Source organism: Phocoena sinus, chromosome 3 (assembly GCF_008692025.1).
Source record: "Phocoena sinus isolate mPhoSin1 chromosome 3, mPhoSin1.pri, whole genome shotgun sequence".
Classification (NCBI taxonomy): domain Eukaryota; kingdom Metazoa; phylum Chordata; class Mammalia; order Artiodactyla; family Phocoenidae; genus Phocoena; species Phocoena sinus.
Genome location: NC_045765.1, coordinates 11,533,569 through 11,555,897, shown reverse-complemented (window position 1 = coordinate 11,555,897; position 22,329 = coordinate 11,533,569). Strand labels below are relative to the sequence as shown.

Sequence of the window (22,329 nt, the reverse complement as noted above, 5' to 3'; positions counted from 1 at the left end):
GCGCGGCGCGGATTGTGACGCAGACGCGCAGCGTGCTCGGTGCGCAGGCGCCCTCGGCGGCGAATCGGCGGTTTCCGGTTCAACCGCCCTCTTTCTCGTCAACGAGACGACGGAGCAGGTACGTGATGGCCTGGGCAGGGTTGGGCGGTAGCCTGCGGGGGCCCAGGCAGCGGAGGAGACGGCCTGGACTCCTTCTAGGCGAGCTAGGCCCTGTGGGGCGGCTTAGCAAGGCACACTGGGCCGGGTTCCGAGCCCGAACTGGGCCCCGGGAGGGAAGCCGGCCTTTGGAAGAGGAGCCTGCCCGCTCCGCCGGCCTCAGCTATCTGACGAGGCTTTGGGGCGAGGATGTGTCCTTCGGGGCAGATCCGATTTAATGGGGAGGAGTATTAACTGTAACTTTGTCTCGTGGCAGACACTCTGCCAGTCCATTTAAAAATACTAAGCCTTTGAGTTGGGTCTCTGTTTCCTTTTCTAAATCTGTAAGTAGAGTCTGGTAGTAGCAGCCGTTTTCTAGACTTGGAAAGTGAAAAAACGGAAATACCTGTGTAAACAAGTATCAGGCACGTGGTTGGCTGTTGTTACTTATGGATTGGATCAAAGGCAGGAAATGTGGTCTGAGGATTAGGGCGTAACCCAGAAGGAAGTTTTGGGTGTCTGAGCTTGGAATTAGGAGAAGGGACTGTAGGGAGGAAAGCTTGTGTGTTGGGGGGCTGCTACTAAGATGGGATTCCCACCCCGGCTGCAGGAAGACTGGGGGCTGGCGGAGGAGAGGAAGGATGGGACCTCCAGACCGTTCTTGGCAAGGTGGTGCCGTAGACCTGTACTTTTCGTTCCATCTTTAAAGACGAAGCTGCTGGCTTGCAGGGTGGAAGGAAACAGGCACTGGGGCAGGCCTGCATTTGAAGTCGATGCCGGCACAGGGCTGTCAGGAACTAAGGCTGGCCAGCCTGTGAGCTCGGGCTGCTCAGACCTTCAGTGCTCACTACTCCATCCGTCCATTCTCCCCCCTGTCTCCCTAGCAGACGCAGAGATGCAGATCTTTGTGAAGACCTTGACGGGCAAGACCATCACTCTAGAGGTCGAGCCCAGTGACACCATTGAGAATGTCAAGGCTAAAATCCAAGACAAGGAGGGTGAGTTGGGTTGGGGCTGGGTGCTCCGCAAAATAGGGGCCCTTCAGCGCTGAGGATCTGCTGTCCCTTGGCGAATGGGTGCTTGAACAGATCTCAGCCATGCCAGTGCTTCCCCTGTGTGATCTTGGGAAGGTAGCTTGTCCGCTCTACCTCATTTTCCCTTTTGACAGTTGGGTGATCCTGGCACAGCCCTGTGGAGGGAGGGGAGATCTGCTGGTAGTATTCTTCCCAGAGCTTTAGTAACTGAAGTGCTCTCTTCTTAGGCATTCCACCTGACCAGCAGCGTCTGATTTTCGCGGGCAAACAGCTGGAGGATGGCCGCACTCTGTCAGACTATAATATCCAGAAAGGTACGGGGGTGGGGTGGCTAGACAGGACCTCAGTGAGGCCTAGGACCCAGGATGGGTAGCTAACAGCCTCTTCAGCACCGGGAGGGGGCTGTAGAGGAGGATTGTTCTTAAGGTGAGGATCAGATAGGGCTAGGGAGTATTGCTTTGTAAGGTACTGTTTCCATCGCTGGAAAGCCATCTCAAGATCTCCACCAGGATTTCCAAATGGCGATGGTTTCTCATGTTCTTATTCACTTTTTTTCTTTAATTCTTGTGTTTCTCAGCGTGGTTACTATAAAGAAAATCGGCACCACTTTTTGCAGCAAAAGATTTAAATGTCTTACCTAGGAAAATAAAAGGTCGTCCTCGCACCACTTAGAAATTGCCTTGCCCTTGGGGAAACCCAGATGGACACCACTGTTGATGTATATTTATATTAGTCTCAGCCTCCCCGAGGACTGGTGGGAAATAAAAACGTGGAGGTTCTGTGGGGTGGGCTGGGCTGGTGTGTCCATCTACACATAGAACACGCAACGGATTCCGATGTGTCCCTGTCACACATGAGAAGCTCTGGTCTGCAGGGCACTGGAGGCTGCCCTGCACCTGTGGGACTGAGGTGGTGAGCCTAGGCTCAGTCACTGTCTCTCTCTGCCCTTCGTTTCCTATAGAGTCCACCCTGCACCTGGTGCTTCGTCTGCGAGGTGGCATCATCGAGCCTTCCCTTCGCCAGCTCGCTCAGAAATACAACTGCGACAAGATGATCTGCCGCAAGTATGTACTCTTCAGATTGGGGGTGTGGGCTGGCCCTGGTGGGGGTCGGGATGTGCCCTCACGACTCGCTCGTGTCCTCGCACAGGTGTTACGCTCGCCTGCACCCCCGTGCTGTCAACTGCCGCAAGAAGAAGTGTGGCCACACCAACAACCTGCGCCCCAAGAAGAAGGTCAAATAAGCCCCCTCCACCGGCTGCTTCTTTGCCCGCAGGGTGGCCTCCTGCCTAAGCCCCATGGCCCTGGGCCCTCAGTAAAGTTTCCCTTTCGTTGACTGGAGCAGTAACTGGTGTCCATGTGGTTGGTCTGTCCAGTGGGGAGGTGGCTGAGGTGCGGGCATCTCCCTTAGGGACTTCCTGTCAGTCAGTTCTTCATAGCTCTTGGGGGTCCTCTGTCCTGGGTTCCAGTTGTCTTACCAGTAAAGTGGGCTGTGGTCTCTGCCCTTCATGTCTGAAGTTGTCATAACCACAGCACAGGCAAGTCTCCCTCCTGGCCCTCTGCCACGTAGCCTAAGTGAGCCCGACCGTCTGGATTTTGTCACCTGTAATATGGGAATAAAGACCTCAGCCTAGGGACCGGTGGGACCTGCTCAGGCACGTTAACAACCCTCACGTCTGGGGCCTGGAGGTGTTCGGGTGTAGGTGGATGGTGGGGTAGGAAGGAACACCCCACCTAGCGTAAAATACCTGTTCTCAATTTTGACTGACCTTTAGGAGCTCCTGGGTCCCACCCAAGACTGATGTCTGCCAGGTGAGGGCTGGTAGTGCCCTGACAACGCCATGCTTCTGCTTGTCTTGGGGTGATTGGGGCTTCCTGTAGGTGACAACCCAGGCCTAGACGGTGATGCTTGAGAACAGCTGAGACCTGGAGTGCCAGCTAAAGGCTGTCACTTCAGGCCTCAGTTGAGTTTCATTTTTGTCAGTTGCCCCCTCCTCCCTAAGGCCAGGCCACCACCATCTTTCTGGTCTACCCTGTGTCCACTCCTGGAGGAGGAAGGGAGGAGGAAGCTTCCTGAAGCTCAAACTAGGCAGTTTATGTCCAGCTCCCAGGCCTTCTCTGTACTTAATAGGAACTCTCCCATCCCCCACCCTTGACCTCAGGCCTGCACCAGACTCCCACCTCAGGGCCTTTTGCACAGGCCCCCCTCTTCAAAGCAGTTCACACAGAACCTGTGGGTGCCAGTGACTTGAATTCTCCAGTGTCAGAACCTGTGTTCAAATCCCACTCTTGTCACAACCTTGTGGCATTAGATGATGGCTATCACTTCTTGGATTCAATTTTTTTTATATTAGTGGGGATGGGATGTGAGGAAGTGAAGTCGGGTTTTTTTTTTTTTTTTCTCTGTACGCGGGCCTCTCACTGTTGTGGCCTCTCCCGTTGCGGAGCACAGGCTCCGGACGCACAGGCTCGGCAGCCATGGCTCACGGGCCCAGCCGCTCCGCGGCATGTGGGATCTTCCCGGACCGGGGCACGAACCCGTGTCCCCTGCATCGGCAGGCGGACTCTCAACCACTGCGCCACCAGGGAAGCCCTGAAGTCGGGTTTTGACATAGCTGCATAGAAACAAGCCGAAGGACAGCCTTGCTGTATACAGAACCGTACATTTAAGGTCGAAAACGTTAAAGCAGGCGCCGGTCGGGAACAAGCACAGGGGTGGAGGTGGGTGGAGGGTGTCAGGCCTGAGAAGCCCCCAGTCTTCGCTCCCCATTCTTCCCCTGGGGTCTCTAGGTTAGCTGGTCGCCACAAGCTGGCTCCAGAGGCCTCCGGGCCTGCAGGGGGCGCCAGGCGCAGCGGAGCAACCTGCTCCCGGGTGGGACCAGAGCTGCGCAGTCATGATCATCACTGAGGCCGCGGCAGAGTCCGCTGTCCCCGCGGTGCCCGGTGATGCGGAAGCCACTGGAGCCCCGGAGCGCGAGCAGCTGGTGTGGCCCTGGGTGAGCTCGAGCCCGAGCGGGAACAGGCGCGGGGCGGGCGGTGCAGGCGCGGGGGCGCCGGCTTCATACCCTAGCCGTGCCCCTCGCCCCGTAGAAAGATGCCGCGATACGGGCGCTGGTGCAGCGCATCCACCAGTTGCAGGCTGAGCGCGCGCAGGCCTTCCGCCGGCTGGAGGAGTAAGTGAGGGCGTAGGGGAGGGGAGGGGTTAGCCCACAGCCCGCTCCGGGGATGAGCGTGCCTTGGGGGAGGAACTGGGTCCCCACTGGGCCGCGGTGTCAGAGGTGGAGCGGGATTTGCGGGGAGACCAGATCGCTCCCTTCCGCGTGCGCAGGGGTGGGCCCGTCTCGGGTTACCCTGCGGGCGTCAGAACGTCCTCCACACTCTGGGGTTTAGGGGACACTTGGAGGGCTTTCAGGTGGTCGATGCGGGTGCAGGGCCTGAGAGCCGGGGCCGTAGCCTCAGGATCCCCGCCTGCCGCAGAGGCCACCGACAGTACCTGAGCAGCGGCCCGCCCTACGACTTTCCGCGCTACCGGAGCACAGTACACGAGGTGACCCAGGCCTTCGCCGCCGCCTCGCGGGAGGTGCTGGCGGTGGAGGCCGAGCTAGCCGGACCCCGAGCGCAGCCGCTGCTCGCGAGCCACGTGCGCAGGCTGCAGCAGCTGGAGGAGACGCGCCTGGCCACGGTTAGGTCCCGCCCCGCTCCATGTATCCCCCTACTCCTCGTCTTGTCTCTCGGGCCTTGGCCCACTGTGCACCCCTTGGGGGAGGGGCCAGATTCCGTCCCCTCGAACCCCGCCCCTGGCGCCCCAGCACCCCCTCTTCCTGCCCCACCTCAGTCATCCACTAAGTTCACTCGAGAGTCTCAGGGTTAGCCCCCTCCTGTCCGCCCCCACTTTTCATCCAGATCTTTAGTCCCAGGACACGCCCACTCTATCCCAGACCCCGCCCCTACAATGCTCCTACCCCGCCCTGGCTTGTCCCAACGCCCCAGGCCAGGTACTCGACCCCCTGCTGATTGGGGGCCTTGGATTTCCAGGCCAGGTCCTCTTCCGGGTACACCCTCGATCCCAGCCTAGGTTCTGGGCCTGTTCCTCCCGCTAGGGATCCAAGGCCCAGCCTACTCTGCCTCTACAGCCAATCCTGACCAAGATACACTACCATTCCCAGGCCAACTCCACGCGAAGCCACGCCCACATCACTCTACGCTGGGATTCCCAGGCCACGCTGCTTTAGAGACCCAATCCCGGTCTACTTCCACCCTGGGATTGTAACTCCCTGGCAGGTCCCTGAGACTCCGCCTACTTCACAACCCTCACAACCCAACCACCCCACCCCACCCCCGCCCCCGCCCACCTATCCCTGCCTGAGATTTCACCACTGTTCCCCTTCCCCGCCTACAGGAGGCCATGACCATGTTGCGCTCTGCACTGATTCTAGGGCCCGCCCACTCGGCCCCTCTCCTCAGGAGCCCCCCTAAACCTAATCCTAGATTCCTCCTGCGCGAAGTACTGCCCCTTGAGACTCGCACCTGCTGTGGCCCCATCCTTGCGCTGCCTTTCCCGGTGCTTCAGTGTCTCTTCTAACCTACTATGTGGGAGGGCAGGGGGTGGCCTCTGCCAGTTGTGACATCCTCCTTGCTGCCTATTCCCCAACCAGGTGGCCCTGCTGCAGCTGATGGGGACACCAGAGCTGACCGGGCAGGACAACCTGCAGATGCACCAGCTGAAGATGAAGTGAGCACCGCCTCCCAGTGGGCTGACCATGCTAGATTTGCACATGCACCCTTGGGCACCCACCCCCAGCCAGGTGCGCCCCAGGGCTGGCAAGGGCAGATCCGCACACGACCCTTAGGGTGCGCACGCCAGAGTACTCACTCGGTGACTCCTAGATGTACTACACACATTCCCCCAGCGCACAGGCTATGCAGTTTCACACTAGACTCGCTGTGCATTCCCAGGACACAGCTGCGCACCTCATACACACCAATCCTGCTCACATGGCTCAACTCCGAGCTTGGACATGGTCGCCCAGGCCCCACCCGGTACACGCCTGCACATTCCTTCCTTTGGCCCCCCAAGCGCACACGTGTGCACACCCACTGGATATGTGCCACAGTCACCCTGCACACCTTCCTGATGGCACACACCCACCCAAGATGGCCTTTTCTCTTGCCACTCGGGACCCGTGGGACCACCCATCCTCCCAGGCACCTAAATGGTCCTTCTGGCTGCTAGCGCTGCCTGGAGGTTTGGCGGCAGGCAAGAGGGCCCGGGGCTGGCTACAGCCCCTTCGGAGCTGCGCAGCGGCGGCTAATTCGCCCCATCTGGGTTTTATTTATAGTTCCCTTCCACTCTTGTAGGGTAATTAAAACCATGGAAGCGATCAGCGAGGTTCTCCAGGATCTCAGGTTTGATGCAGAATCTGCAGAGTGATGGTGGCTCCCCAGGGACAAGCCAAAGGAGATGGGAAATGGGAAATACAGCGCTCTGCCCCGACTGCCAGCTGGCTGGGGTCATGCCCCACCGGACCACTGACCCTCTCCAAGTTCGCCTCACCTCTCATAATAAAGAACCTAAAGAACGTTTCGTCTGCAGCTGTTCCACTGTCTCTCTGTGCTGCGGTGGGATCCCACAAAGCCAAGGATGGCAGGTGCAAGATTCCCCCACTCCATGAGTGTAAAAACTCTGGTGTTTTGAATCACACTCTCCAAGGAGTTTGGAACCAGATATTTCAGATCATGGAGAGAGTCAGAAATTCTGGGAGGTCAAGATTCCCATCCCAAAGGGTCATCAGGATTCCTCGTCAGCCCCCACCCTAGGCCACTCTAGCCCCAAACTCACCTTCACAGTCAGGGCACCTAAATAGTTTGTTTATTTAAAAAGACTCTTTGGAGTGGTCCTGGGTAGGGGGGAGTAATGACCCTTTTTCACCCCCAGCCCTGGCAGGCGTTCTGGGAAGCTCAGCCCCCCTCACACACATCCCCCCACTGGGGTGCACCTCACGTGGAGGCCAGAGCTGTTGTGGCCCTCGGAGCTCAGAGTGCTCACCCCAGCTGCTGCCGAGAGGGCTGGGGCACCCTGAGGTGAGGGTACAGAGGTGGCCCCCAGTCTGGGGGTGGCCCCTGGGTCTCCATGCAGCAGGGAGGGCAGCCCCAGCCTCTAGAGCTTATCTGGCAGGACCTGCAGGCAGAGGGGAAGCCAGGCTTAGCAAGGAGCCTGGGAGGGGCCAGGAGCACAGAGCAAATGAGGAGGCCCCAGTTCAGGTCCTGGTTCCACCACTTTCAGCTGGGTGACCTTGGGTAGGCTATTGCCCCTCTCTAGGCACCGGTTTTCCCACCTGAAAAGTAATATCTATTCCATGGGGTGTCCTGCAGGTAATGTGCTTGACACAGGGCCGGTATGCAGTAGGCGCTCATATAATGCTACCAGGTGGCTATGTGCATTCATCCCTGAGGATGACATTCCCCTCTGGACATTTTAAAGGGGTCTGGATGCTCTTACTAGACTAAGGGCTACAGGGGCAGGCACACAGTAGGTGTTAACGTAAACGCTGATAAGAGAAACGTAAATGCTGGTAAGAAATGGAGGAAGGGATTGCACCTCAGTAACTAGGGCTGAGGGTGGAGGGCCCGTGGCCTACGGCCACCGGGAGGGGCCCTTGTCTCCCTGCCTGGCCACCCACCTGGGCCCCCCTTACCTCTCGCCGCGCCCCGTCTGCCCGAGGACAGGATCCCCTCGTCCTGTGCTTGGAAGGAAGGAGGCAGTGTCTGAGGGCTGAGGACCTACCTCCCCAGCTCGTTTACCCCCCTGGCCCCACCCCTCCACCTCTCGCCCGGGCGTCCCTCCTTCCTACCTGGTTGCGGGTCTTATGTGACTTCTGCATCCAGGCTCGCCACTGGTCATAGAGGCGGAAGCTGAGGTTCGAGCAGTACGCGTGCTTCTTAAGCCAGCCCAGAAACTGCTTGAGCTCGCGCCGCACCGGCCCCGAGCTCGGCTCGCCGCCCCGCGGCTCGCACGCCCCGCCGCCCGGGCCCGGGCGCTCTAATGGGGGCGGAGAGGCAGCGTCAGGGCGCGCCCGGCAGAGGGCGCGCGCGGGCAGGAGAGGGATGTTCCCTTAGGGCACCTCCCTCCCTGTTTCTATGGGACCCGATCCTCCCCACGGCCCAGCCCTGCACTGCAGCCCAGCTGCGCCCCCAAGGAGATAGGGGGCAGGGGAAGGAAGGGGCTCCTCCTCCACATCCCCTCTAGGAACCCGATTCCCGTGGCCTGAGCCAGGTGTGAGTGGAAGGGGGCGGGGCGGGGGAGGAGAGAGAGGCCAGGGCCAAAGGGATGAGAAGCAGACAGAGCAGGGGGCAGAGGAAGGAAGAGAGAGACGCTGATGAGAAAGAGCTGGAGAGAGAGAGACAGAGACTGAGCGATGGAGGCAAGGAGAGACAGATAGAGGGAGAGAGAAAGCAATGAGAGACAGCCAAGGAGATGCAGAGGCTCGAGAGATGGAGAGCCAGAGCAGGGAGGGACAGAGACACTGGGGGTGTAGGGACGCAGAAACCAAGAAAGGCAGAAAGATAGAAACAGAAAGAGAGTGAGTGACAGAGAGATGAAGGGAGACAGAGAATTCGAGGTGGCTCTGAGGGGGAGGGGCAAGCCCCCAGGACAGGCCTGAGAGTACAGCCTGTTGGATGGGGAGTGGGCCAGGAGGGCCAGGTGGGAGGCCGGCCTGTCGGTCCAGTCGCTGGCCGCAGCCAGCCCTGAGCAGGCTGGTGGATAAGGACATTGGCCTCACGTCATAAATAACGCCGGGGACCCGCTGACAGGCCCTGGCACAGCCCCGGCCCCCACCGCCCCTGCCGGCTTCTCCTGGCCTCCCCAGCCTCCCCAGCGGACGCAGCCGCCTGCTGGCTCACGTGCAAGAATCACAGGTGCTGGGCACGAGCAGGGGCCAAGGCTCAGGCCCCTCCCAGCTGTGCTAGTTCCCGCCCACCGCCGAACCTGGAGGGGCCCGGGATGGGGTCTGGGGAACTGGCTGGAGCCCTGCTCTGCCACTCCCTGACTCCGGGATCCTCTCTGGGCCTTGGTTTCCCCATCACCCCAGGAGCATGAGCCAGGACTTCAAGGGAACTGAGTTCAGATCCCTGTGTGACCTTGGGGCCTTGGTGTCCTCATCTCAGAAAAGGGGCCCTCTCTTAGGTGAAACCACTAGGGGAGCAGGGGATGGGAGTCTCAGTAACTACCACTTGCAAACGCTTGGGTGGCACCCACCATGAGAGCACTTTCCATGGGTTATCTCTCATCTAACCCTCACAGTAGCTTGAGGCAGGCATGATTACCATCCCCACTTTCCAGATAGGGAAGCTGAGGCCAGACGTACCAAATAAGAGTTCATACCATTTCACAAAGGAGAGAAGGGAGGTCCATGGGCTTAGATACCTCCCCCCCCCCGCCCCCCGCCGACCGCAAAGGGAATCAGACCCAGCCCCTGATCATCCCGTCCCGCTACCTTTAACAGAAGGGGAAATCAAAGCCGGTCATAGGGAGAGTTGGCAGCCCATCATCTTAGAAGCAGGGGTCTCAAACTCACTTGCCCTTAGGGGCTGGGGAAGGGGTACATGTGGGTGAAACAGGCCAGGTGGGGATGGCGCAACTGAAAGAGTAAGGGCCCTGACTTAAGGGGCAGCCTCTGCTGATGGGGGCTGTGGAGTAACTCTGGCTGCGTCCTATTACATTTTCTAGACAATTTTTCTAGGGAATCTAGGATATTTGTGTTCTAACTTATTGTTTTTAAAAGTCTGCCAGTAGGTCAAACTTTTTTTTTCCAAATGACAGGCCAAGAAAATAGATCCAAGGGCCACAATTGGCCCTCGGGGCCAAGAGTTTGAGACCTCTGCTCTCTTGAAGGAAACAAGGAAACAGAGGCCCAGACTGGTTTGGGGCTGGTCCCAGGACCACCCAGCCCTGTTGGGGTGCTCACCACTTCGGGGGGTGGAGGCAGCCGTGGGGTGGCTCCATTCGCTCCAGATCCCTGCCTTCTTGGAGCCATAGATGCCAAAGGGGTTGCAGCGCACTTGCACGAAGTAGACGGTGCCTGGCTTAAGGCCCGCCAGGCGGCAGGAGGTCTGGTTGCTCACGTCGTCCACCACCTGGGCAGAAAGGGCAGGGTCAGAGGTCGTCCACCACCTGGGCGGCAAGGGCAGGGTCAGAGGCAGGGGCAGCTTGGGGTGGGGAGGGGCGAGAGGAGGAGGGAGGAGCGGAACTGGGGGGTGGGTGCGGGCACCTTCCAATCCACGCTGTCCTCCACTCGGTAGCGGATCTGGTACTTGGCTTGGAAGAGGAAGTCCTTGAGGGCAGGCGGTGAAACCCAGCGCACGCTCAGCTGGTCCTCCAGGCCCCCTACGCGGCTCACGTGCACTTCTGGCGGGGGGTCGGTGGTCACTAGGGGGGCGGGGCGGGGCTTAGTCACCGGGCTCTCTTTGGACCTGGCTGGTCCCTGTCTGAGTCCAAATACCAGGGAACGTGGCTTAGATGGCACCTGCCTCCGTTCTCCCCTCTCCCCCCTTCAGGACGGGTGGATTACATTAGATAATATTCAGGAAACACTCAGCACCTAGAAGCACTCAATTAATGTTAGCTGTTATCACCATTATTATCTGTGACAGGAGAAACATAATCCTATCTTCAGGGAACTATGTAAAAAGCAGACACTGCCTGCATGATGATATTATTATTATTATGCCCAGGAGACCAGGGAGCCCTCGGGCTGCCAGACTCCTGGGAAGCTCCCCCCGACCCCCCCACTGCCCACCTCCTGCTCTTTCCAACTTCACAAAGGTCCTCAACGTGACGGCTTTGCTCGGTGCAAAGGGACAACTGAGGCTTAGAACATGCCCACTGCAGCTTCAGGACTTAAGGAAGCAAAGTGGGAAGCAGGAGGACGGAGTCACTGCAACACTTCTGAGGAACCTTCTGGGAGCCCTTTGGGCAGCAGGGAGGGCTGGCCTCTTCCCCTGAGGCCTTGTTGAGGGGCCGAAAGGGTTAAGGCACAGGCCTGCTTGGGGCTGAGAAACACCCTAATTAGATTAGGCCCAATTCTGCTCGCAGATCATCCATTTCCTGCCTCCCGCCTGCACGCCCCCCCCCAGCTACAGGCTGCTGCTTCCTGGGGCGCCTCCAGACCTGGGCGCCCCCCTCCCAGCTCCCCGGGGGCCCCCCTCAGCACACCTGGGCTGCCGAGGGGGAGGCAGCCAGGCCAGGTGTTCTCCACAGAGTAGGGGTATCCTGGCCGCTTCAGGGGGCTGGGGACAGACGGGTGGATGCCTAGCTTCTCCCACCCAACCAGCAGCGCAGACCTCAGCTGAGCTGCAGTGTGGCTGGGCTGGTGGGGGCCGAGGGGGAGGGGGTCGATCCCAGGTGGGCCAGGCTGGCCCTGCGGGGGGGGTAGGGCTCACCCACATCCAGGATGTCCAGTGTCAGCACATCAGAGCGGGCCGAGCCCAGCCGGTTGGTGGCCTCCACCCAGATCTCATAGGGTGTGAAGAGAGCCAGGTCCTTGGGGATGTGGCAAGAGTGAGGTCCCACCGTGTGGTATTCCTCACATGTGTTGTCCTGCCCATACCACCTGCAGGGGCGGGAGGGGAGGAGGACATGTGAGGGTCCCTTTGGGCCCCCAAACCTCCCCCCAGCAGCCCCGGAGTGCAGAGAGGACACCAGAGCTCCGAGAGGGAAGGCGTGGCCAAGGCCACACAGCCAGGTCGGAACACATGTCACCCGAGGGCCACCACCGACCTCAGCTTGTACTTGAGGGAGTAGTTGGTGTGGAGGAAGGTTTCCCCGTGGGCCCCCGGCGTCCAGCGGCATGTCAGGTCCTTCATGTTCTTGGACCAGCAGCTGATGTTGAAGGGTTTCTCTGGGGGAACTGCGGAAGGGGGGTGCAGGGGCTGAGGGTCTGGATGGGCCGTGGACAGGTGAAAGGGGGAGTTGCTGGCTGCCAGCTGGGGCCCCCACCTTGGAGCGGAAGGAGGATGGACAGAGCAGATGTTGGCAGGACCACCTGCATGGCTCTCTTGAGGATGGTCTTGTGGGGGGGATGGTCTCCAGGTTCTCATTCCCACCCTAGTGGCCTGTACCTCTCAACTTATGCCAGTATACCCATCGTTCAGCCCCAGACCAGAGGACCCGTGATTCATGCCCCTCTCCAGAGGGAGATGTTGCCCCCAAGAGCTACCCCTAGGTGTCCTGGGGGCCCACTTACGGCCAACATAGAGGCAGGAGCCGGCAAGGATGCTGCCGTCACGGGCATGGCACACGAGGTTGTCCCCCGACTGCTGCCTGGATCCGTTGAGGTTGGCCAGGGCAAGGGCTAGAGTGGAGACGTTGAGCATTCGGGACAGCTCAGGGGGCAGGCGGTGCCCGTTGAGGGTCCAGTAGAGGCCCTCGGCGGTGGCCCCTGGTGGGTCCCCGTGCACTGAGCACGTGGCCTGCAGGGAGGAGCCGATGAGGAGCGTGGGGTCCTGGGGACTGATCACAGCCGCGTCTGGGGTCAGAGAGGAGCACCTGTCAGGCCTGGGATGGGGCTGCCCTGAGCATCCCCCACCATCCTAGGCCCTCCAAGACTCACGGTAGTCCTGCAAAGGAGCTTTATATGATTGTCCCCGTTTTACAGAGAAGGAAACTGAGGCTCTATTAGGTCAAGTGACAAACCCAAGGTTGGTGGTAAAGCCAAGATTCAGCCTCAGGACCGTCTGATTCCACAACTCAGGTCCTCCCAAAGCACTTCCTCACTGACTTGCTCAGGGCTTTCTGAGTGGTTACAAACCTCGCTCAGATCCAAGTACCTCTTGCTTTGCACATACTTCTGACAACCACCACACTCTGCTTTTTTTTTTTTTTCCATTTTATTTTTGACAATTAGAAGTAACAGATTGTGTGTTCTTTCTCTTCTACCCCCAGAACCTCACACATGTGTCTCTGTGGGGAGGAAGGCACTTCTAAAAAGGGGTGCTCTGACCCCTACTAGAATCCTGCTCGTTTTATGGATGAAAAAAATAACAAGGCTCTGAGAGATGGAGTCCTTTGCCTAAGGTCACCAAATAGAAGAAGGGCACACTATTTAAACCTATATTTCTCGGTCTCTGCACTGCCACTGGAATTGAAAGTGACCGTGGCAAGCTCTAGGCTCCCCACCCCCATCCAAAGGGACTTGCCAGCATCATGCTTTCCCTCGATTCAGTTTTCCTAATCTGCAGAATGGGAACAAGTAAAATCACGGTCCCCAGGGCCACTGGGAAGATCAGATGGGAAGTGACTTCCTAAACTGGGTTGTGTGTGAATTGGGTGCTGGGCACAGGGGCCTCTGGGATGCCGTGGTTGATGCCTTTCCTCCTGCCTTCCACTGGAGAAGCCTTCTAGTCCAAAGATGAGAGCTTAAAAGAGAGCTGTTTTTATCCAAGGGGAAACCAAGGCACAGAAGAGGGGGAGGGGATGCACAGTTCAAGCCCCTGATGCCCCTCTGAGTCTCAGTCTCCCCACCTGGGAAGTAGGCATCATGGTATCAGCCACATGAGATTGTTTGAGAAGAGTGAAAATATTGTCTTAAGGACAACCCTATGGGATCTTTAAGCCAGGCTGAGCTGGGTTCGAATGCCCCCAGGTCACTCTGGAGGTTAACCCAGTTCTTTTACTTCTCTGAGACTTTGGGAAGGGGCCCCTCCCTCCACTAAGAGTGGTAGTGAGGACTCATTCACTCATTTGTTCGTTCATTCATTCATTCAAGGAGCACCTACAGTGTGCCAGGACCTGAGGGCACAATGGTGAACAAGATACCCAAAATTCATGCCCTTTTGGACCTTGAATCCAAAGGAGCAGTAGGAAAAAGAACAAATAAATGTCTAGGAGAACACGTAAGGGAGAAAATAAAGCACGAATCAGTGGTGGCAGCTAAATGGCCCAAGAGGCCTGTCTGGGGAGGTGGCATTTGAGCTGAGATGTGAATAAAGTGAAAGAAGTAGCCATGAAAATATACAAAAGAGAGTGTCTAGGCAGTGGGAGCGGCAAGTGCAAAGATACTGGGGGGGCAGGGGTGGTAGGAAATGAGGTCTGGGAGGTTAGCAGGGGGCCAGACCTGCAGGGAGGAGTTATTCCAGGGTTCTGAGCAAGGGAGGGATTTATATTTTAAAAGGATCACTGGGCAGCTGTAAGAAGGGACTGCAGGGGGGCAGAGAGGCAGGGGCAGCCCAGCTTCCCTGGCAGCCAAGGACAGGGTGATCCTGGTTTCCCTGGGAGGCCCCTAAATGCCAGCGGCTGCCCTGTGCTGGCTCTCACTGCCCCAAATGGGCGAGATGGGGTGGACACAGTTCCCGGGGCCAGCCCTGACGATTTTCCGGGGCAAACTTGGCTTGAGGGCCATGTCTTGCTGGAGCCTGGGATCGCAGTTGCGTTTGGGGCTTGGCCCAGGGCTCGCCGGAGGTCCCAGCGTCCGTGCGAAGGAGCCGGCTGTGCCGGCCAGAGCCGAGGAGGCGGGGGCGGCTGGGGGGCGGGGGGCCAGGGGGCCGCCCTGGAGGTCCCAGGCAGCCAGCCGCCCGCTAATTCGGAATTCCTTCAGCATGAACTCGGGCGTGCCAGCGTCTCTGCCCCGGCCCACCCACCGCTTCCTGCCTGGGCCCCCCCCAGCAGGGTGGGAGGCACGGCCAGGCCTGCCCGGACCCCAGGCCCATTCTCAAACCTCCAGGGGTGGGTCACGGCCCTCCTGTCCCCCACTCACCCCCCACGGCCAGTCCAGGAAGGGGGCTCTCAGGGGGGTCCTGGCTGGCTGTGGCACTGCCCCTCTGCCACACCAGCCTGGCCTGGGCTGGTGTGGCCTGCCTGCCAGCAGCTGCAGCTGCCCTCCCAGGGCTGGGCGGGGGACAGGGCAAGAGGGCAAGGCCAGGCGGGCCTGGACAGGCCAGTCCCGCACCCCAAGCTCCAGCAGGAAAGGTCACAGGGAGACCTTCTCCTCCTGGGATGTGGGTGCCCATCTCGGCTGGGGCACCTGGGCAATTGGCTTCCCCTCCCCTGTTCTCAGTTTCCTCCTCTGTATAATGGGAGGATAATACGTTCTACCTGCTGGGGAGATGAATGAGATGAGCTCACCACGTCCAGAGGGCCCAGCACACTGCAGTGCCTAGCAACTGTTGGGATTAGGGCCCCTCCCAGCTCTGGGGTCCCTGGCTGGCTGGTGCACTCCCTCCAGGCCTCCCCAGACAATGGGCCAAGGCATTTGGGACCAGGAGGCACACATTCCAGCCCAGGCAAAGCAGCTGGGGACAGCCCACTGAGGTTGGGAGGGCCCTTGGCCTGGTTTGGGGGGCTTCCTAGAAGGCTCCCTTAAGCAGATCCTTGGGCTAGGCTTTTGGACAGCCCCCCTCCCCTGCTCCCTGCCTCCCCGCCTTTCCCGCAGAGCTGGGGCCTTTAAAAGTTTTTTCTCTCCCCCTTCCCAATCTGGAGCCACTGCCGTTATTAAAAAGGAACACCATGTGTTTTAAAAGGGAAAAGTGTGAGATTCTCTGCAAACAAGGCAGGAGGGTGGCCTCCACCCGGGGTCCCCATGGGGGTCCCCATCTCCTGTCCCGCTGGTACCTGCAGACGCTTTACGACCCACCCGCCTGCTGGTCAGGTGCTAAGACACACCACACCGTAAGTAGAAACATATTGCCGAGGTGTGAGAATCTTTCATTTCTTCCCCCTTAAAGGAAAAAACACACGCACAACAATCCTTCCACCACCACCACCTTTGCCTGCCGCTCTGCTGGCTGGGAAACAAAGCCTGCCACTAAAGGTGGCATTCACAGGTGCTGCGCACTGCCTGGCAGAGCTATCAGGAACCCCAGAAGGGCCTGGGACAGCCCCTCACCTGCCCAGGAGCCTTGGGCATGTTAGGCTTTCAGCAAGTGCCTCCAGGACACCGGACCCTGCTCTTTCTGAAAGAGCACCGCAGGGAGCCTGCAAACAGCTCTGTGCAGTGTAGGCCCACCTGGGGTGCAGTGTTTGCCGACCCGGGTCGACTTGTGTGCCTGGATGGGGTGCGTGGAGTGACTGCGAACATCCAGGGCAGGTTGTGCCTGCGTGCGTGCCCTGTGTTGCCTCTCCCTCGGAAAGAGTGTGACCGTGAATGTGTGTGTGTCAGGGATGGAATGTGTGTGTGCGCCCCGATGGTGTGCGAATGTACATCTGGGATGCAGTGTGTGCACATCTGAGGGCGAGGGTGACGGGCCACAAGCCAGTGTGAGTCTTTGTGTGTCTCTGGGTGTGTCCCAGAGTGGGTCTGGATGTGGAGACCGTGTCCTGGCGGGGGTGTGCATTGGGTGGGGGACCGGAGAGTACCGGAGGCCAGGCGCTCCCACCCGGGCGGGGGTCTCGGCCTGCGGGGGCTGTGGGCTCCCGGTGGCTGCTCCCCCCAACAACGGCTGGGCCTGCGGTGCCCGGACTCGCTGGGTCCCGCTCCCTCTCACTCTCACCCACTCTCTCACAAAGATTTCTCTCGCTAGAGTCTCCTAGCCCGGCGCAGCGTGGCCGGGAACAGTTCTGAGCGCCGCCAGTGGAGAGGACTCCATGGACCCCCGCGCGCGGGGTCCCGCAGGGGGAGGGCGGCGGCGCCGGCCCGCGGAGAGGCGCGTCCCCGGGGACCCCGGGCCGCGCGCCAGGCGGCCAGAGCGGCCCCCTCCCGCCCCGCCTTCCTCACGGGGCTCATCCCTCCACCCGGGGGGGCCCGGCTCAGGGCCGGCACCCAGCGCGCCTACCGCGTGCGCCGCCGCCCAAGAGCGGTGACCCGCGGTCCCCGCGTCTCCGAGTCAGCAGACGCTATCGCGTGCGCCCACCGCGTCCTGGAGTGCAGAGGGTCCCAGGCCGCGCGGCCCCTCGACCCCCCTGGGCCGACTCGGGCGTCCTCCAGAGGAGAGCCCAGGTAAAAAGGCCTCGGCAGCGGAAGCCGGACCCTCGGGCCAGGGGACTTCGGCGCCGTGCGCCCCACAGGTGAGGATGCCCCGAGGGCCGCGCCGGGGGCGCCTTCCTTTGTTCCCGGGCCGTCCAGGTGGCGCCCGCGCCCCCTCCCCCCGCGGCTGCCCCCGGGGCGCACGCTCTCGGCCCAGGCGGGAAGAGGGGAGCACGGCGCCGGCTACTCACCGGCTCCTGATCCCGCTTGCGGCGCCCCGAGGACGCAGAGCAGCAGTAGGGGCAGCAGCGGCGGCGGCCGCCGCGCGGATTGGGCGGCGGGGCCCGGGCGGCCGGCGGGCATGGGGCCGGCGCTGCCGGGGGCGCGCGGCGGGCGGCGGCTGCAGCGGCGGCGGCGAGGGACTCGGGGCGCAGGCGGGGCGCGGGCCAAGTAGCCCGCACGTCGCTGGGCGCGGGCGCGGAGGCCAGAGCAAGTCTGAGCAACCGAATTGACAAGGCGCTAATGCGCCGCTGGCCCCGCCCGGCCCCGCCCCCGGCCCGGCCCCCGGGGGGGGGCGAGCGGCGGGCCCCGCACCGGCCTCCCCGCCGCCCGCCAGCCCGCGGGCACCGCGGGCCCCACCCGTCCGGCCTCCGCCCCGCCGCGCACCGCACGCGCCCTTTCCCGCAGCCCCAAACTCCCCACTCTACCCTTACCGACCTGGGACCTCCCTTTCCAACCCCGCGAGCTCCAGGCTCCCTACCCCGAATCTGGGACCTGGAGCCCCCAGTCGGGTTTCCATACCCTCGCCCACTTCCCTGCACCCTGCTCTCAGCCATGTGCCCCTTCGGCGTCCCCTGAGGCCCCCCAGCCCTCGCCCGCTCCTCCCCCCCCATCCTCTGTCTCGGCCCCCACCCGAACTCTGGCCCCGCCCCCCACTGAGCGGTCCTTGAGCCCCGCCTGCTCCCATCTCCAGCCCCCCTTCCTCCCCAGGGGCCTAAAAGTCGTCCTCCCTCCCGCCCCACGCCATCGGCGCGCGGGTCCCACGGGTTTTGGCCCAGCGCTCCCCCTCCCACTTCATCCCGCCTCTTCTGGTCCTCCAGCGCGCGAAGCCTCGGCCCCAGGCTTTGCTGGAGGGAAGACGGAGAAAAAGCCGCAAGGCACAGCGTCCCTGGACCTTACCCTGGCTCAGCTGTCCCCCTCGAGCGGGACCGAGCTGAGGTTCTTTGGGGGCACCCGGGGGCCTCAGTAGGGAGTTCCCGCGTGGGGAGGCTGGGAGAAATGGGCCCCCGTGGGAAAGGGGACGGGGGCTTGCGCGGGTCCCGTATGCGGGGCAGGACAGATTCCCAGGAGGAGAGCGGTAAGGAGGCGCCCCCCGACTCGCTGACACCGCTCCCCACCGAAAAATCCGCTCAGCGGCCCGCGGGTGGGGTGCGCCACGCAGTGACTAATCGCTCGGGCGGCCGCCGCCCGCCGACTCCAGGTAACGCCGGCTGCCCCGAGCGACGCATAGTTTGTCTTCCTTTTTTTTTGCATAGGGATCCTTCTCCGTGTTATTATTTTTGGCCACTGCTTGGGTTTCGGGACCCCTCCAGGCCCGGGCGCCTCACCCCCCTCCTCTTGGTCCCCACCCGATTCGGGCGCCCACGATAAAAGGGCTCCTGACCTCCAAGGCCCCGGTGGAGGGGGAGCCTGAAATGAGAGTTCCGGGGCCGCCTTCAGCCCGGCTGTTAGAGTCGCAGCCCTGCCCCCAGCCGCGTGCCCTCAGAGGGAAAGGGCTCTAACTCCCCTTTCCAGGGGTTCCCTTAGAGATCTGGACCCTCCGTCTTGGTCCCTAACCAGCCAAGCAGGTAAACGTGTCTGAGGAGGTCTCAGGAGTTCCCATCGCGTTTGCTCACGGCTGCCCTCCACCCCTGCTACTTGGGTCCCCAACTCAGACCTCAGACTGTCAGAAAAGAGGATTAAAGGATGGAGTCCGGGGTGCGCCCCTCTAGTCCCCCATTCTGGACGCTGGATGGGTTTGTGAAGGAGAGAGTAAAGCCCTGGCATACTGCACTGTCGTTTACTGGGGCACACCAGGCCTCTCTGCCTCAGTTTCCTCCTCAGCACAGTGGGTGACTCCTAGCCAGCCTAAGGGTTTCTGTGGGAAGTTGCAACGTAGCAGAAGGCTCCACGGTCTAAACACTTAGCATAGTGTCTGGCACCGGGGGCACATTCTTTTGGAGCCTCAGTTTGTCACTTCTGAAAAATGGGGCCATAGTCCCACCTGCCAGGTGGTCCAGAGAGTTAAGTGGAGGTGGCAGTTCTTGGCTGGAATTGTGTTTCCAGGATATATACCACCCCCTCCCCCACAACCTCTGTCCTGCAACGTTTGACTCCCTCCTGGAGGACTTCAGGCTTCTGGAGCAAAATCTTGATTATTTTCCTCCCCAGTCTCTGCTCCTCCCCAGTCATTCCCCAGTCTCGGGAGAAGGCTCCCCCATCCACCCAGGTGCTCGGGCCAGAGACCTGGAGGTGCGCGTGACAACTCTCTCCTTCGCTCATCCCCTACGTCCAATCCATCAGCAAATCCTGTTGGCTGATTCCAAAACACATCCCCATTCTGAGATTCGGACCCCTTTCCTCCACCCCATCCGGCTCCAGGCCCCACCATCTCCGTCTGGGATGCCGCCCAGCCTCCTCCTAGGCTTCCCGGGTAAATCCCCTTGCCCTTGTCTGTACAGCAGGCAGAAGGAGCCTTTTCTTTCTTTCTTTCTTTCTTTTTTTTTGCGGTACGCGGGCCTCTCACTGTTGTGGTCTCTCCTGTTGCGGAGCACAGGCTCCGGACGCGCAGGCTCAGCGGCTATGGCTCACGGGCCCAGCGGCTCCGCGGCATGTGGGATCTTCCTGGATTGGGGCATGAACCCGTGTCCCCTGCATCGGCAGGCGGACTCTCAACCACTGCGCCACCAGGGAAGCCCCAGAAGGAGCTTTTAAAAGAAGCAAAGCAGGTCTTTTTTGCCCTGCCACCCTCTCCCCCCTCCTTTTCTCCTCTCTTCTCATCTCTCTTCCTCTCCCTCACTCCACTCCAGCTCCTGCACCCGTTTCTCCCAAACACATAGGCTTATTATCAGGGGGTCTTTGTACATTTGCTTTTCCCCCTGCAGGGATGCAGTTCCCCCAAATCTTCCACCGGTTAGCACCTTCTCTTCTGTCAGGTCACAGGTCAAGTATTCTCAGAGGGGTCCCCCAACCTACCCAGGCACCCTCCATCCCCTTCTCCTTTTTAAATTATCTTTGTAACACAGTTCTTCGAACATCATCTTTCTCTTGAGATATTTTCTTTAGACTGTGAGCACCCTGAGAGCCATTAGGACCTCATGCTGGGCCCAGTGAGGGCCACAGGAGAAGAGCTCAGTGAACATTTGCAAAATGAAAGGATGGAGAATTCTCAGTGCCTCAGAGTAGCAAGAAAGTTCAGTCCCAGTGAATCATGCTGTCTGGGGTCCCAGCCAGGCCCTGGACTTGCTGTGTGACCCAACCTGGTAGCCACCCCTCTCTGATCCTTACCTGTAGAAGGGTATGGGTTGTTCACCCAGCCCCTCCTTGGAGCATACCCTCTGCCCTCTGGGTGACCTTTACCTCAAGCCTTTGACTTTAAGGAAAGTGATTTGGCCTCTAGGTGCACCCTTCCCTGCCCTTGGTTCTCCAGGTGGCTTAACCCCTTCCTCATCAGTCCCACCACCTCTTTGTGCAGGAAGGGGAATGAGCGTTGATGGAACTTCTGACAAATATTGACCCAAGTCCTTGAAGGTGGCTGGGAATGTACTGAGGTGGCAGATGGAGGGAGGGCCCCACATGGGGGAGGGGCTCCTCAGTCTTTGCACCTAAGGATTACCTTAGGGGAGAGCCTCCAGCCCAGCTCCCTGCATAATTCCAGGGCACTGAGGGGGCCCCAGGGAGAGGCAGTGGTAACAGCCCCTTCAGGGTCACATTGGGAGTGAGGAGGGCACAGAGCTGCCTCTCCCATGTTGAGACCCCTCAGTATGGGATTAGCTGCCTTGTGTTCCAGGCCCGTGTGCCCAGGAAGCAGGGACAGTGAGGGTCTCGCCTGGACGTGGGCTTGGGACAGCAGAACCTAGGTTCAGGACATGTGTGCAAGGGAAGGCGGGGCTTTATCATTTCCACCCTGGAAGTTCAGCCTGGGGAGCTGGGTTGCCTGGGTCCCAAGCTTTGTGCAGTCTATACTTAAAAAAATCCAGACCCCATAGGCATTGGAGGTGAGATCTCAGGAGTGAAGAGCTGCCTGTGTCTGGGTCAGGGCCAGTGTTTACCGGGCCTCGGAGGCCTGGGTTCCCTGCCTCTCTGCACCCTGGAGAACCTCAGACGTCTGGGTTCCAGGAGGCGCCAGCTATGTTGGGGGTGACAGTTGTGCCCCTTCCCCTCCCCCCACCCACTGTCTGCAAGCCGCCGGCGCCAGGGAGCCGTGCCCGCTCCCCAGGCTGTACCCGGCTTGGGGGTGGGGGTCAGCAGGGTCGTGGCGAGGGCGGGAAGGGATAAAGGGCGCTTGTCCGATGCCCGCCCTGACCTCGGCTGCCGCTTCCCGGACTCCCGGCCCGCCTCTGATTCACGCCCAGGCCGGCCGCAGCGCCCGCCCCCCCCCGCCCCCCCACCCCGCCTGCCGCCCCGGGGGGTAGGAAGTGGGGGGGGCGCGAGGGGCGGCGCCGAGTCAACTTTCCCTCTTAAGCCCCGAAGGAATGTTGGCGGATTTCCTGAAACCCGACCCCGGCCGCCCGCCGGCCCGCCTGCCCCTCACCTGGACCTGCTCCCTCGGGAACGGCAGGAGGGGCGCGGGGGCTCACCTGGGGGGCCGGGGTCAAGTCCTCCTTCCGCTCCCGCCCCAGGCGGCCTCTTGCAGCGGAAAAGGGGGTGAGTGGGAGGCAATCAAACCCTCTCACTCCTCTCCAGCGACCTAGGCCAGCGTCCCAACTCCTCCAGCCTCAGTTTCCCCTTCCGCTTTTTTTTTTTTTTTTTTTTTTTTTTTTTTTTTTTATGCGTTACGCGGGCCTCTCACTGTTGTGGCCTCTCCCGTTGCGGAGGACAGGCTCCGGACGCGCAGGCTCAGCGGCCATGGCTCACGGGCCCAGCCGCTCCGCGGCATGTGGGATCCTCCCAGACCGGGGCACGAACCCGTGTCCCCTGCATCGGCAGGCGGACTCTCAACCACTGCGCCACCAGGGAAGCCCCATCCCCTTCCGCTTTTAAAAAGGCGCGGGTCTCCTTCCTTCC

General features: G+C 60.6%; 3 protein-coding genes across 7 annotated transcripts; 2 read left to right on the top strand and 1 right to left on the bottom strand.

The window, feature by feature from the left end:
• Nucleotides 1-54: 54 nt before the first annotated feature.
• UBA52 (ubiquitin A-52 residue ribosomal protein fusion product 1) lies at nt 55-2,516 on the top strand. Of its 3 annotated transcripts, none has more exons than XM_032625595.1 (5): nt 55-118; nt 1,020-1,133; nt 1,397-1,483; nt 2,131-2,233; nt 2,319-2,516. In XM_032625595.1, the coding sequence occupies exons 2-5, from the start codon at nt 1,031-1,033 to the stop codon at nt 2,410-2,412; spliced, it is 387 nt and encodes a 128-aa protein (XP_032481486.1). In that variant the 5' UTR covers nt 55-118; nt 1,020-1,030; the 3' UTR covers nt 2,413-2,516. The 3 variants fall into 3 exon arrangements, with proteins under 3 accessions (XP_032481486.1, XP_032481487.1, XP_032481489.1); XM_032625596.1 differs by having other exon boundaries at nt 75-118; nt 1,023-1,133; XM_032625598.1 differs by having other exon boundaries at nt 117-1,133.
• CRLF1 (cytokine receptor like factor 1) lies at nt 2,363-17,556 on the bottom strand. Of its 3 annotated transcripts, none has more exons than XM_032625583.1 (9): nt 17,316-17,471; nt 12,412-12,693; nt 11,946-12,075; nt 11,609-11,778; nt 10,438-10,595; nt 10,135-10,303; nt 8,020-8,207; nt 7,864-7,906; nt 2,363-4,333 (listed from the first exon to the last, which is right to left on the bottom strand). In XM_032625583.1, exons 1-9 carry the CDS (start codon nt 17,425-17,427, stop codon nt 3,960-3,962), a joined length of 1,626 nt encoding a protein of 541 aa, XP_032481474.1. In that variant the 5' UTR covers nt 17,428-17,471; the 3' UTR covers nt 2,363-3,959. The 3 variants fall into 3 exon arrangements, with proteins under 3 accessions (XP_032481474.1, XP_032481475.1, XP_032481476.1); XM_032625584.1 differs by having other exon boundaries at nt 7,864-7,911; nt 17,316-17,470; XM_032625585.1 differs by lacking the exon at nt 2,363-4,333 and adding an exon at nt 7,004-7,346 and having other exon boundaries at nt 17,316-17,556.
• Nucleotides 4,349-6,758, top strand: REX1BD (required for excision 1-B domain containing). Its single transcript, XM_032625594.1, is given in 5 exon segments — nt 4,349-4,609; nt 4,612-4,713; nt 4,716-4,850; nt 5,824-5,973; nt 6,527-6,758. Coding segments are annotated over 5 exon segments (414 nt in total). The 5' UTR covers nt 4,349-4,587; the 3' UTR covers nt 6,532-6,758.
• Nucleotides 17,557-22,329: the final 4,773 nt, after the last annotated feature.